At 42.2% G+C, this 15,391-nt stretch overlaps 1 protein-coding gene across 13 annotated transcripts in view; it reads right to left on the bottom strand.

Annotated features, from left to right (window-relative positions):
• The window catches only part of LIMCH1 (LIM and calponin homology domains 1), a 327,254-nt gene that overhangs the window by 62,341 nt on the left and 249,522 nt on the right, over window positions 1-15,391 (bottom strand). For 7 of the 13 annotated variants that reach the window (XM_019413358.2, XM_019413321.2, XM_019413347.2 and 4 more), the window contains one exon: window positions 1,937-1,972. The exons of 5 other annotated variants lie outside the window; for them this stretch is intronic. In XM_019413358.2, the coding sequence (XP_019268903.1) occupies window positions 1,937-1,972 (36 nt within the window). Of the gene's footprint in view, window positions 1-1,936; window positions 1,973-6,751; window positions 7,013-7,454; window positions 7,567-7,675; window positions 7,792-9,118; window positions 9,449-10,218; window positions 10,459-12,925; window positions 13,229-15,391 lie in introns of all 13 variants that reach the window. One more of the 13 variants, XM_019413301.2, reaches the window with a different exon arrangement.

Here is a 15,391-nt window from a genome sequence, read left to right on the forward strand (position 1 = left end):
TGCCAGGAGGCGGAAATCTCTGTTTGCCTGTGTGGTAGGTCTGCCCCTGACCTGCATTTTCCTTAAAGGGCACATCTTTTTTTGATTGGGCTGTATTTGAAGAATGTGTCAATTCTGAATACATAGAGCCTGTGCCAATAATTGCCCTTAAAGATGTTGAAGGAGGGAGATAGTTGGGGAATAAACTAAACATATATTAATTTCTATTTAAAAACTAAACTCCCAATATAAACTTTGCATTTGGCTCCCCGCATGGTTTCATGTTAAGTTGTGTCTACTTCCAAGAAGGAAATTCAGCACTTTGTATACTCCTAGATAAGACCTCTGGAAAAGAAGTTTTTATGCTTCTTACTCCAGGAGGCTGCTTTTTGTAAATTTAGAGCAGAGAAGGGAGTCCCCACCTCCACCCCTTTTAAAGATCGTTAACTTTCCCTGTCGGTGAGATTTCACATTCAGGTACGGGCAAGATTCAAACGCACTTTAACGTACCTTCCTTTCTTCCACCTTTTGGGATTTCCCAGAGATCCGTCTTAGGTAAAGTGCATGATGGCTTTGCATTGATGAAGAATAAATCCATTCCCTCAAAATGTTTTTGCTAACCATATCAAAGTAGTGTTTTACCTATCAATCTTAGGTAATCCACCTTTCAGTGAATGTTACATATTGCCACTGCAGATTTTAAAAGTAATAACCAGGGCTCAATTTTATAGACTACTTAACTCCGTGCAATCAGTCAGGCTCAGGCTGAACTTGGTTTTGAGACATGACTGTTCTGCACATCAGCCGCAGAGCAATCGTAGAGCGCACGTTGGGATCATATCCTGGCACCGGAGTCAGACAGCTTAGTGCTGGGAGTACAAACCAAGCTGATGTGTTGAACACAGACATGGAACAGGTACTCAAAACAGTAGTTTTTTGGCCCAATCTCATTATCGTTGGTGGCAATGGTTTTTGTGTTTTACATTCTTATTTAGACTCCTCACTTGGTGACTTAAAGGCCAAGACTTAAGGCCATTTAAGTCTTTAAGGCCAAGACTTAAATGTCTTAGGCCAGCGTTTGCTTCTCCCATGGCTCAGACTCCCGTGAGGGCACAGAATGCCTCTCACAGAGGAGACATCAGTCTCAGCAGGCCACTGATGTTGTGATTCTTAAAACACAAATTACTCAAATCTGAGAAAGCTAGCATTCTACAAAGAAAACTTTTGCCTTAGATATCTATTTCAGAATGCTCTGCAGATGGGAAATCCATTTTTGAAACGGAGTGAATGCGGTCACAAGCGGGAGAGTGTTGGCTTCTTCTCAAATTTGGACGTGAGGCGGAGGTGGGGAATGAATCTCTGAGAAGACCGGCACTAAGCGGCAGGGAGAGGAAGCCCACGTCGTGTTTGACATGTTGACCCCTTGCTATGCCACAGAACTGGAATATAACCCCGACGTCCTGGTCGTGAGCACCCCACAGTTTATATTACTCCAACCCGGGAGGAACTTGGGCTTCTGAATCTATAATTAGTGGCTTACGATTTGTTTTCTTCGTTCAGAAAAATATGGCTATAAGAATGACTGCTCCATTGTTAACTCCAAGTCCTAACATATCAAGAATTAAATGCAAAACGCAGAATAAGTCTGTGGTTCAGAAGGGCTACCAACATCCAAACCGTAAGAAGAAAAACCTCACCGTGCCACGTCTAGGAAAAGCAAATGTTAAGTTTAAGCAGCAGCTGCATATTAGAATCATGCTTGTTACTCCTTCATTCATCTGTCCTGCACAGAACATATGTTCTGCATTCCAAGTTCAAGTGCTTTTCTGAGGCTGCATGAGTCAGTTAGCTGTTCAGTTCACTGTTGCATCAATGGCGTTTCAATTAGTAGTGAGTACCGGAAGCATGCAGTTTAAGCTAATAATTAATGTATTCCTATAAACACAAGACAACTTACTCTGCGTCATCAGACACAGGAGTTCTCGGACCGTATCTACAAGACCAAATACACAATTAGAGGATGGGCATGACAGAAGGTAAACACTGTAACCAAGCTGGAAACAAACACTACTGGTGAAATATTGGCACGCCAAACCTTTTTTGCTGATCACACTGGAAGAGAAGTGTCATTATACAATTAGCAATATTCATGAGCTACAGAAAAGGAAAGAAAAGTCTTGGCATTTCTAAAGAATGCAAACTGTGTATTAAAACACAGAGGAGAAATGAAAATAATCCCCATGCTACCCACAAAAAAGAAGCTGTTCAATACAAACACAAAAAGGCTTAGGTGCAACCCACAATGTTTAGAGAAGGCAGTTTAAAAAGAAACAAAACAAAACCTGTATTATGGTTGTTCACAAACAGTTAAGCTCTTCATGCCTTTATGTTCTGCAGTAACGGCTGTAATGGACACCCAACATAGAAGCACACGCTTACTGACCCTTTCCCTGATGTGTTAATGCATTTGCACAAATGACATCAAAGAGTGTTTCTGCACTTTTCTGAAAGCAAACCAGAACTCCAACCAGAACCCCAATCAGTGCCTTCCGCATGCATTTGACAAAAACCACAATTCCTAGAAAACTGGCAGCCTTAATCAAAACCAGGCTTGGATAATATTCCATAACTTGAAAAACCAATGTTTTTTTTTTTTTAAATCTTCTATATTCTTCTGATTATTTAAGTCTACACAGTTGTACCTTCTACAGTATAGACACTTTCGATTTTAATGTGTTTGCTAAAGCAAGGAAAAAGGTTAAATTAGAAAAAAGATATGAGGACATTATAGGGCATATTTTAAAGCACATTTTAAAAAAGCGGCTTCCACAAATCACTATCTCCTCAGCAAAGGGAGATTTTAAGAGAAGGTTCTTACCTATGCCCCAAAAGCATTTCTGCACTCTGATGGTGGACAAAGAATTATTTGGGTAAAGAAAACAATGTCCTGCTTTCAGTTTCCAGCAAATTAAATTTTGGGGTTTTTAGCAAAAATTATCTAGTCTCATGTTCAGTTTCATAACAGTTTATGGGGGAAAATTTCTAAAGATCTCTTCCTATAATCTTAGGGAAAACACCCTGGAATTCATGGGAGCACGCACACATCCTTCTCTCTTATCTGCTCTTACCATTCTAGAACAGTCTGCATTCATTAACAATTGTTTTCATTTACAGTGAAGGCGACGACACCAGTGCAAAACCCAAAGTTTCTGTTAAAATGGCCAAAAGGTTTGTGGATATTTCTCTTCTGGTAGTAAGACTCATTTTCTGTTTCTCCAGGGGATAGTTTCAGAAGGAGCTAAAGTTTAACCTAATACCCTCAAGTTTCTAAAATACTACTACATTGAAACAGATGACCAGTGGATTCCTCCATAATGAGAGAGTGCATCAGCGGTGTTCATTCTGAAGACTGGATCTATGCTTCCCAGTTAATTAATAGGCCTGTTGGAACAGGCTTATGCAAATACAGTGTTTTCTAAATTATCTATGGAAGAGAGCAGAGAAGTTATGCCTAGTTAACTTAGAAATAATCAATTAATAGTTAGCATGTGTTTTTGTGTTTCTATCTGAAGATTTCTCTTAATGTTTTATTGAAGTATAATATATGCTGCAGAAAGTGCGCCTACCATACACACATTCCTTAGTGAATCTACACAAACCGTATATACCCAGAGATTAGTATCAAGTGTTTTCTGCTGTATAAATGGACCCATATAGTATGTATCCTTTTGAGTTTGGCTTCTTTAACACATTTTGTTGATGAGATTCAGCTATATGTACGCTGTATGTAGGATATATTTTCTTTTTTAAAAATATCTTTAGTTTTGAGGAGGTGTGGGGGAGGGGCAGAGAGAAAGAGGAACCGAGGATCCCAAGCCAGCTGTACATTAAGAGCAGAAAGCCTGATGATGTGGGGCCCAAACTCACAAACTATGAGATCATGACTCGAGCTAAAGTTGGATGCTTAACCAACTGAGCCACTCAGGTGCCCCAATTTTTATTTTTCTCTTTTTTTTAAGAGAGAGAGAGAGAGGGTGCACAAGAACAGTGGAGAAGGGCAGAAGGAGAGAATCCCAAGCAGGCTCCATGCTGAGCATGGAACCCAACATGGGGCTCAATCCCATGACCTTGGGATCATGACCTGAGCCAAAATCAAGAGTTGGACACTCAGTCGACTATGCCACCCAGGCACCCCACTTGTAGGATATATTTGAATTTAAACTGCTTCTACACAAAATATTTAACAGCATTTCATGGAAATCTCTGTCAACAAATGTAGATTTACACTAAAATGTAAGCTCCATGAGGGCAGGGATTTTTCTTTTTGGGTTCCCTGATGGTGACCAGACTAGGACTTCGACAACTATTTATTGAATACTCTGGAAACTGAAAAGAATAGTGCAGTTCCTAAAGATAATGTTCATTTAGCCCTTTACTCTATACTTATGGGTTTAAGGAATTTCCTCTCAGACTAACTTATTAGTTTTAAGAGGGCATCAATTTAAGCAGAACTGCCTTTGCAGTTAAGGAAAAGATAATTAAGCTTGGGCTGCAAATGGCTTTCTCAGTTGTCCTATGGGAAACCGAAAAGTACAGGTAAGTTAAAAAATCACTAATAAAGAGGTTTTCTTTTTTTTAAATGCAAAGTAGGTGAGTCAATAGGTACAAAATTGGCCAGACAAATCAGTTGGTATAAGCATCCCACCAAAAAGAAAAAAAAGAAAGAAAGAAAGAAAAAGGCAACGAATAAACTTTAATTGTGAGGGTAGGGATATTCAGAAAGATAAAGAGAATATTCTATGCATCTATTGATTGCATGTATGTAACTTTCAGCACTAACAAAGCATTTCAGGATCAATAATTGGCTAGTTATAAACTTCCTTATTGTGAACCGGCATATGCTTCATTTGAAGTGCGAGGGAAGAACGGGTTTCCTGCCCATTTAAAATTATCCCCTACCCTAGCACCCAGACCAGTGTTTTACACATAGTGATTACTCAATAAATACTTGTGGAAAAGAAACATGAGTTCCCAAAGTGAATGCTTACTCAGTCACACAACTGTGTCACACAGTTAATCTGACCATATCTCCTTCTGCTCAAACTAGCCATTCATTCTTGTTTGAATAGAAAGAGGACTTTCTCTGAATCACAAATAGGGGGGCAGATAAAAGTGACAGGCAATTCATCAGGCTTTCACAGCTTCCTCCATGCGCTGGGCAGTGGGGGGAGGAGGGGCACTGGCTTTCCGCTCAGCTCAGGCAGAGCTGGGTTTGAATGTTGGAACTGTACTTACAGCTGTGCGGATGTGGACCTCGGTTTCCTAACTGCAAGATACAGATGAAAATTCTTCCTCCCAAAGGCTGTGTGAGGACTAAATAAATGGGAAAACACCTGGAAAGTGTCTAGTAGGCGGCCACGGGCTTTGCGTCCTTCCTCCCTTTCGCTCTAACTGGCTTTACAGCAGCGCCCATAATCCCTGGCTGCACTGTGTCAGGGCGTCTGGAAAGTGAGTGAGTGCGGTGGACCGGGCAGCCCAGTCAGTCCCTCCGTCACTAACCAGCCCTGACTGGCCTTGACCACCCGGGATCTGCGTGTGATCCACGCACTCGCTTCCTTCTACGTCACCCTACCTGTGAATTGCCAGGAGAAGGCAAGCTGGAGGGAACAGACACACTTTGACGGGGCCACAAATATTACGAATATTACCCTTGCTTCCTGAAACCAATGTTTCAAGAAGGCTCTCCTCTAGTACTAGTATGATTCAGAGGAATGTAAAGCAGAGGTTAGATCCAGGTTATAAAGATAGCTAGGATATTAACTTAAAAATGTGGATGTTACTTGAGATTTTCCCTGCTCCCCATCCTACCTTCTGCCGCGCTCCCTTCAAGGTCCTTCGTGAAGCAGAACTCCATCATTCCTGTTTTATAGTGGATCTTTTTTTTTTTTTTAAGTTTATATGTTTACTTGAGAGAGACAGAGACAATGCAAGTAGGGGAGGGGCAGAGAGAGAGAATCCCAAGCAAGCTCCATGCTGCCAGCACAGAGCTCAATGCAGGGCTCGAACTCATGAAACGGTGAGATCATGACCTGAGTCAAAACCGAGTCGGACAATTAACGGAGCCATCCAGGCGTCCCTATAGTGGATCATATAATTATGCAAAACACTCCTCACTCCTTTACCCTACACAGGTCTGGCAGACCACACTTTTAACAAAAAGGTATCACTCTTACTAAATAGCCACAGAGGCTTCGATGTATAGGCCTTTCACCATAAACCCCAGATTATTTCTTTACTCTTCCTTTTAAATCAAGTCATGGCATGGAATAGAAGAAATCTTACCTCTAGAAAGCACTGAGTGTTTGCTAATGTTGAAATTAAATTAAATTACAAACTGCTAAGTGGTATACATCTTCTTTGGACCTGAAGACCCCCCCAGGAATCAAAATGAAATTAAGTAGGTCAGAAAGAAGGTCAATTCGTTTACCTGAGGGCTCCTACATGCACTAATAAGAAATAAAAGAGTTACCCATTTAGGTTGCCCACGAGATGAGAGTCAGAAAAAATGTTGAACAGGAAAACTTGCAACTGGATATTTTTTCCATACCTGCTTATATGCAAAAAAAGGAAGAAAAAAAAAGTCTTGGCAGCCTGGGCCATTTCTGCAAGCAATAGTGGGTAAGTACCATAATGTGTTAATAACATACTCAAAGCATCCATGAAGGCTCAGACTAGAGAAACAAATCACAAAGGCTCAGGATAGTCTTCTGACCTCTTATCTTTCATTGGCGGACCTTTGGCAGATTCCTCCACATCCTGTTGCTTTGCAAATGGAACTGGGAGGAACTGGTTTGCGTTGGATCCAGTGCGTCTAAGAGATGTCCCGGTTCTCCTGACCATCATGTCATCTTTTTGTGAATCATACAACTTTCCTTGGCCTTTCAGTCCCCTGCCACTCCAGGCAGGAGCTGTCATCTTCTCCGAGCTCTCTTCTGTCCCTGAAGCCTTGCATTCAGCGGCTGAGGGACAAGAACTAGGGCAACATTCAGGCCAGCCAGTCAAAGGCCACTTATTGCTAAAGATGTTTTCAGTAGCATTCCTCACTGGCATTAACCCAAAACAGAAGAAGCCAATGTCCATGGAGGCAGCAGCACACATAGCAACTGAGTATTAATACCGTGGACCTCCATCATGCAACTGGTACTTACACAGGAATGGGTTTCCCTTTCCGATTTTCACGATTCCTGAGAATGAAATTTGGCCAGCACCCAACCACATGCAAAGGCTCAAGTCTCTACCCGGAGAGGGCACTGAAAGCAGGACTCTGACCCTGGGATGGGTGCATTCTTTTAAGAGACTTAACTCCACGCCACATCAGTCATCAAGTGCATACTGTGGCTCTAAGCTGTTTTCTGAGAACACAACAGCCACACACAGCAGAGGCAGCACACCCTGGAATGCAGGCAAGCGCTCACAGTGGCTGGCCGCTCTCCTCTGATCTTTCAGCCCTTGGCAGCGTCTCAGAATCCCTTTGAGTGGCTCCTTCTTTCTCCTCTTTGCCATCCTGCGGCAGCTGTTTGCATGTAACTAAAGCCAGAGAGGACGGCTTTACTGCTAGGGAAGAATTCACACCAGAGGCCTTGACCCCCACCTGTCATCCTTCACCTCCTGGGAAGGGAGAGAAAGTCCTCCTCACCTTCCTCTGTTCTTGGGCACTCGCCCAAACTGCAGGCATGCTCCTCCTGGGTCTCCAGCACAGGAGCCAGCCGCGAGACCCTTTTGCAATGGTCATCTACACCAGAATCCACTATTCTGTTGATAATCAAGTAACAGTGGCGGCAAGAGAGAAGAGGAAAAAGAATTAAGAAAGGACACAACGAAAGTTGTTGAGACTGAGAGATTAAGAGAGTTCATTGCTCTCATTCCGGAAGCTGGTTAGTAAGGATGACATACTCAGATGGAGATAATGGAATGTGAACCCCAGCGAGGGCCTGGGATAGGTCAAAAAAAGGCTGGCATGACCCTGGACGATGGGTCCCTCAGTAGTCAAGGACTCAACAATGCATTTCTTACTAATGTCTCATCCCCACCTCCTCCACCCCAGGTCCCTATCAGCCTCTGAAATACCAACTATGTATTTCTGGTCTACTAGGGTTATGTATATCTACAGTCTGCTATCCTCCATGGTGTCGGCTACACTACTGGACCAAAGATACCCCTCTGTATGTCATGGACCCTTCACTGTTTCCTTTGGATTGCAAGGCCAAGACACGAGGAAGGTATCTTGAGCATTTCCTGCTGCCACGGATAGCCTTACTTCGCTCCCACCATGCAGGTGGAATGGAGGTTCCCAAGAGAATCCAGAGTCCTAAAAACCCGCTATACCTGCTTCCTGGAAGGGAGACCAGCCCCCTGAACTTGAACCCCCAAAAGAGGGCTTGGTAATTCAAAGCTGGAAGGCCTCCAGTGAGGATGAGAACTGGTGGCGGGCCTATGAGGGCTTTACCCAGGTGATCCCTCACAAATGTGGATGGTGATTCAGCCAAGGAAATTCTTCACTCATAGAAACCCCAAGAGAGAAGTCTTTTTCCATTCACGATTTATTATAGTTTTTTTTTTTTTTTTTTTTTTTTTTTTTTAAGTAGCGGAGGGAAGAGACCTTTACTTTCTTTTTGTCTCCTTCTTTGTCCAGATTTGGACTTAACGATATTAATAACTATTTTTTCCTCCCTCCATGGGATAAGAAACAGGGAGGTTTTAGATAAACCTGATTTTTATCCATAGATCTTTAGAAGAAACACTAGGGATATCATTAAAACATTCCATCTAGTTCATTCAATATTTCCAACTAATAAAATAGTGCTTAATGCAGCCGAGGGAAAAAGGGTCATTCGCCAAGATTACTGGCATTCCCAGGCAGTGATTCTGGTGACAACAGAATCAAAATGGACGCCTGCCATTAACGTTCACATACATGCGCCTCCCTAGGGCGACCCGCTAACGTTACTTCTCTGCCAACCAGCAAAAGAGCCTGTTAAAACTACGTGATCTCCGGAGGCTTCTTTAATGTGCTTCAGCAGGCTCTTTAAAAGCAGCAGTGATTCCCATGCAGATCTTGCACATGGATAGCGAGAAATACCTGCAGTCATTTTGTGGATTAAGCGTTCGGTCTTTTTGTAAACCGGACGTGGCCGCTGAGGCTGGGGTGACAGAGTTCATTTCAATCTTGCTGCCGTGACCCATGACTTCTTCTACATCCTCCCTAGGCCCAGCCTTGCCGATGCTGAGTCGCTTCCACTTCTGCTGATCTATCTCTGTCACGGGTCCAAAGTGCACAAACTTTTGCCTGGGGCTGGAAGCTTTCTCATAGGCCCTTGCTCTGCGGCTGGCAAAGTCATCACGAATGGCAGTTTCTGCTTTAATTTCTGGTGAAGGCTCAGGGGCACAGATGTGCTCAACATCTCCATCCCTAGTCAGAACCAGAAATGAGTTCCAAAGATTTCTAAGGCAAGTACAAATGAGTAAGAGCTCTTTTTCTTAAATATTAGATTTATGAAAAACACTTCTATGGCTACAGCAGAATTGATTTTCCACTAATCAATCAAATGAAGAAATGATCATTGTCTTGCCTAGGTAATAGTGCTTGAAGTTTCTACGGCTTTCAAAATATCACTTCCAACATCATAAATGATGGCATGAGAAAATCAGAGATACGATGGGGGTACCTGGGTGGCTCAGTCTGTTAAGCATCTGACTTCGGCTCAGGTCATGGTCTCGCAGTTCGTGAGTTTAAGCCCCATGTCAGGCTCTGTGCTGACAGCTCAGAGCCTGGAGCCTGCTTCAGATTCTGTGTCTCCCTCTCTCTCTGCCCCTCCCCGCTCGCGCTCTGTCTCCCTCTCTCTCAAAAATAAATAAAATATTTTTAAAATTAAAAAAAAAATCTTAGGTACAATGAAATAACTAACATTAGCTAAAACTCAAGTCTAAATTGCTTACAGTAAACAAGCCTATCCACATAACCATTCACAGTAGCTGGTTCGATTAAAGAGGATGTTTTCCATCCAGTGGCTCGTAAATTTTAGTATTAATAACTTTCAACTCACGCAGAATATACAGTGTTTTGAGAGCTTTTGTTTTTCTAGCCCTGAGAATATAAAATGATAGAAGGATAAGCATTTGATTCCTTCAAAGTTCAATAATACTACTGCCAGGGGAAAACCAGGGGAAAAAATGACACACCTTGTCTTTCCTGACACTTTCAGTCTCTCCCATGTCTCCAAGTCAGCCTCTGTTATATTGGAGACTGTGACAAATCTTGGAGCCTCTCGGTGAGGGGCAAGGTGGCCCTGAATTCTCCGCTGAGCCAGGTCATCCTTGTAAAGATCTGGCACCCTCCTCACTCCTTCTGCAGGTTCGCTCTCCTGAGTCCGAGTAACACAGGTCACTATTGACTTCGTTTCTTCTATTTGGCCCTGGTTTCTGTCAATTTTATCCGGACCCCCATATCATTGGAAAAAACAGGTTCAAGGAAGGGGAACAGACAAAGAGCAATGTCAAGCAAGGAACTTCAGAGGCTAAGGACAGAAGGAAATGATGGAAGCAACTTTCCCTTTCTCAAAAAATATGGAATCAATTGGAGTCTTGATTCCCTTTGCCTATACTGCCCTCCTGACACTCCAATGAGATGAAGTTTTCCCACCCGATGACAGTCTCAAGTTTAGTTTAGGAAGAGAAGCCAGGGCTTGCTGAAAGACTATTAAGAATGGTAATGAGATTTCGGTTTGAGAGTAATGATGCCCAATTCCCACACTATTCAAGTTACTATAATGAATTCAAGTTTTCTGATTGAATCCCTGAGCCCTTTTGGAATGTCTTTTACAGCACCAGTAAAATGTTAGTAACGAGCTCTGCATGATCCAAATGCTAGGATTAGTTCGGAGATAGCTGGAACGTCATTCACATGTTAAACATCTCAACCGTAAACACACAACTGCCAGAAAGTACATTGAAGTCAATTCAGAACAGAAAGTTTTTATGTTCAAACTCAGCCTCTGGTCCCCGATAGCACCGGTTGGATTTGGGTGATGTAAACCTGAAGAATAAACAGTGTATCCCATTTATCTGGACCTACAGAGCCAATATCCATTTGTCTCTTGTGCTAATAAGTCATCTTTATTGATGTTAACACTGATATTTTCAATTGTTCTCCTAAGAAGTGGATGTCAGGTGGCTAATGCCGACAATGCTGTAATCTACATCAAAGAAGCTGTGACATCCCCGTGCATTAACATTCTATGGCATTAAAGATCAATTTCCAATTAAATATGCCTCTTGAGATAGAAAATCTCAAAAACCTACATAAATAGGACTATTTATTTTTTTTAAAAAATATATCATCCAAGCGAGAAAACTGTGAGGTAGTCTCTTGTTACCTGGATGACACAGTGTATTTGCAAAGCCTCTGCAAGTAGGATGTTTACTTTTAGTTTGGGAAAGGGAATGAAGGAAGGGCAGAGCCGAGAGCCACGAGGGGCCTTATCTTCTTTCATCTGTTCTTTGATGCTCTCACAAGAGGTCATGGGCCATCCCAGACTCAGAGCTGTGTCCCCAAACACAGAGTCAGGTGACAACAGACAAATGAGGCTGGAAATAGCAGGAATTAAAATTGCATGCAGGAGAAAGGAAAAAAAGGAGATACAAAAGCTATTCCTTTTCCTAACTCAAGTTGCTGATCACCATCAATGTGCCTTGGTGCCAGCCCGTTGTCTAGAAGTCCTTTTTTCATGTGCAACAACTGATCCCTCCCACAAGGCCCTCCTAGAATGGTTTGTTACAAGGCATGCCAACAGGAACGGCACAGGGCCAGAGACTCCTGAAGCTATAATGTGTCCTAAAAAAACCATGCCAGGGCCTCTGTGCTCTAAACCCTGTTCTACATCTGAGGATCTTCCATGCACTTTGTATCTGGTACCTCCCAGAACAACAGCAGTGGCAACAATAACAACGACAACACTAACAACTCCACTGAGCTTAGTGACTCTGTCCAAAGAACCATTTGAATCGTGTAAACCACAGTTAAGATGTTTATATTCTTCGTTCAACAGAATTTACAAACCTCTTAAACGATAGGCCAAAGGATGGCAATTTGACGATGCAAATCTCTGATTTTGATATAAGGAAAAAATATAAGAATGATCAACTCTGTGGGATGAAATTTAGCAAGGTGACACCTTAAATAAAATCATATCCCTCCAAGGATGAAAATCACCAGCCAAAACCCATTTCGCTACAATTTTCTTTTCCCGAATTAAGAGGATGGGGAAAAAGTTGAGAGAAGAAAACTCACTTAAAAACAATTTCCATAATAGAACAAATGGAAGTATATTACATTTGAGAAGGTTTTTTTTTGTAATAAGAAATCTCCATTATTAAATGCCTAAGTGATCTCACTGGGACGCAGAAAGAGCAAGCCTCATTTTCCCCCTTTCAATATCTAAAAGGAGCTAATCAGAGAGAAGAGCCTACAGACAAGGAATAACAGTGTTTTCAGCTTCCTGTTAATGGACTGGAGCAGCCGTGAGAGGTGGCTGTCACTGAGAGCCAATGGCACATGTCTGCTTGTGCCAATAATGCCAATCATATGTGGTGATGTGTCCACTGGAACTCAAAGTTTATTTGGTAAATTCAGCTCTAGTTTGGACATGGCCATTCTACTTTCTGCCACTGCTTTTAGGGAGATTGGATCTTTGGAGTTCCACTTTAAAATCAACCATTACCAATTCCTTGTCATCGAGGCAGGAAAGAAAGGAATGGGGGGCTATGGCACAAGTCACCTTCACTTAATTATGCTCCATCTCTCTCTCTCTCTCCCCACTCCCTTCTCTCTCTCTCTCTCTCTCTCTCTCACACACACACACACACACACACACACACACACAGTGCACACCTTTTATATTCTAGACTTTTCTTTTCTGAAATTCCCTTTGAGAGTTGTTTGCTGCTATCTGATTTCTCTGCCTCTTTTTTTCGGTAAGGCCCATAGAGGAGCTGGTTCAATGGCACCGGTGGCTTTGTCTGGTTCATCCTCACTCTCCTTGCAGCAAAATCGTCTTTCTCAAGATCAGGCCGTCGACACACAACTTCATCTTCTGACTGCGGATCTTTGCCACATTCGTGGGTCAGGAAAGGGTTTTCTTTGCGAAGGATAATGTCGTGAACGGCTTCTTTCTCATTACTTAATTGCTTGTGGCTGCCAGAGCAAAATTAAATAGAACTCTACACGTGATCAGACCGAATGGTTTTTTTTTTTTTTTAAATCCCCATCTCCAGACACACAGCTGTGTTGTTAGTGAAAGGTCTTCTCAACATCATTAGTGCAGGTGACATCTGTTTACTATTTTAGTCCAGAGTTGTAGCATAGTTAGGGTGGGTTTTAAAACCTTGAATTTAGCCAGCTACTAGCAAGACTAAAAATTCATGTAATTGACAGGGCCCCATCAGCATCAGCAATGCAGGACCCTAAATGGCTCTGAGCGTGACCCTCCAAACTCTTCATAAAACCGGGAAGAATGAAAGCTTTTAGCTGTTTTGTTTTGTTTTGTTTTGTTTTCCTTTAGCACATGAGCAACACACCCAACAGGTACTCAATTTGTTTTTGAGTGATAGGGCAAAAATTTGAGGCACCAAGAAACTGAGCTGGGGGAAAGCTAATGTATGCAGCTGGGGGAACAGCAAACCTAGTATATGTTCCAGATTGCAAAGTGTGAGGAAGGTCTTTCTGCAGAGCTGAGCTAACCTGAAACATCTGGAATAGTTTATGGCCATTCACAGGATAGACCCAAGGCATAAGTGCTTGTTTTGCCCTGAACCCTCCCGTGAGCAGCTCTGTCTTCTATCTTCTACCCCAGTGACTGTCCACCTCTCAGCTTTTCTTCATCGTATGCTAAATGTCAAGTAAATTGTCGTAAAACATTTTGCCAAAATGGCTAAAAAATTACTACTTTGCACCATTTCCATTTTCAAAGAGATGTTGAAGGCCCCAAGTTTTAAACCCCTGAATGCAATTTAATGGTGGAATATCAGGACTTTTCACTTAGTTTAGTTTAGTTTTAGTTTTAGTTTTTGTTGGAGGTGTGTGGGATAGGAATAGGGTCAAATGCGGCCATCTGGTATTCACACAAACTCCTCTCCCCCTACTCAGAAGATCAGCCTTGCTTCTAAGTAATTATTATTGTAAGTAATAAAACGTTAAAACATTTTTTGTCATTTATTTTCTTCTTCCCATTTCATAAAGTATCTTGATATCTAAAGAAAGCTCACCTACTTTGTATCCAATTTCTAAGAGAGGGTTAAAAGTAAATTCTTCATCCTCAAAGGACAACTCATCTCAGAAATGAAGAAGGAATTGAACTAGCCTAACTAGGTGTAGAGCGAACAATGAAATTGTGTTCCCTGGTCGATCTGGTAGCCCATGTTAGCTGCTCGGCCCCATACTGCTCCTGCAGGGGCATCATCTTAAGACTACAGTAGGCCCTCACTCCATCTGACTTTTGCAAAATCAAATCACTAATCACCAATTATGTCCAGAAGATTCCTTCTTCTCACTGCTGACATTGTTCTCAATAAAAATTTAACACACAGAATTTGGAAGTGGTTGGTGGTGCTTTGCTCCCTGAATAAATTTATTTCTTAAAACATGAAATCCTGCCTTTGAAGTGCACACCTAACCCCTCAGTGTTCTGCCTGGCCAATCCTGAATGGTGCTTTCCTGCCTCCTTAGCCAATGTATCTGGCAAGAACCAACTGATGTTGGTTGACTATGGCCATAAAGAATAGCCAATGGAAATCATAGGCCATTGAATTAATCTCTCCAAAAATGCACTATTTAAAAAGCACACGGGTGCTTGGGTGGCTCAGTTGGTTGAGCATCTAGCTCTTGATTTTGGCTTAGGTCATGATCCCAAGGTCATGGGATTGAGCCCCATGTCAGGCTCTGCACTGAGCTGGAACCTGCTTAAAATGGTCTCTCTCTCCCCCTCTGCCCCTCCCCACCTCTCAAATAAATAAATAAATAAATAGCACAATATTGATGATAAATACAGTGGCTAACAATTATTGAGCACCCAATATGGGCTAGAATTCCTTCTAAGTGTTAATTCATTTAAACCCAATATACTAACCCTGCAATCGTGGTGTTATTAGCATCCCTCATTTTAAGAGAGTGGAAACTAGGTTTCAGGTTAACAAATTTGCCCAACGTCAACGTGCCAGTGGTGAAATTAAAATTTAAACTCAGGCAGTCTGGCTCTGAGGTTCTGTTTGTAACCACTGTACCATGTGTTTCGCAAAGGACCAGGCCATGAACAGTACTGAAAACAGAACATCATATTAAAAAAAAAAAAAAAAAAAAGGC

The sequence above is a fragment of the Panthera pardus genome, unplaced genomic scaffold, assembly GCF_024362965.1.
Source record: "Panthera pardus isolate Hobbes unplaced genomic scaffold, ASM2436296v1 HiC_scaffold_13, whole genome shotgun sequence".
Taxonomy (NCBI): Eukaryota; Metazoa; Chordata; class Mammalia; order Carnivora; family Felidae; genus Panthera; species Panthera pardus.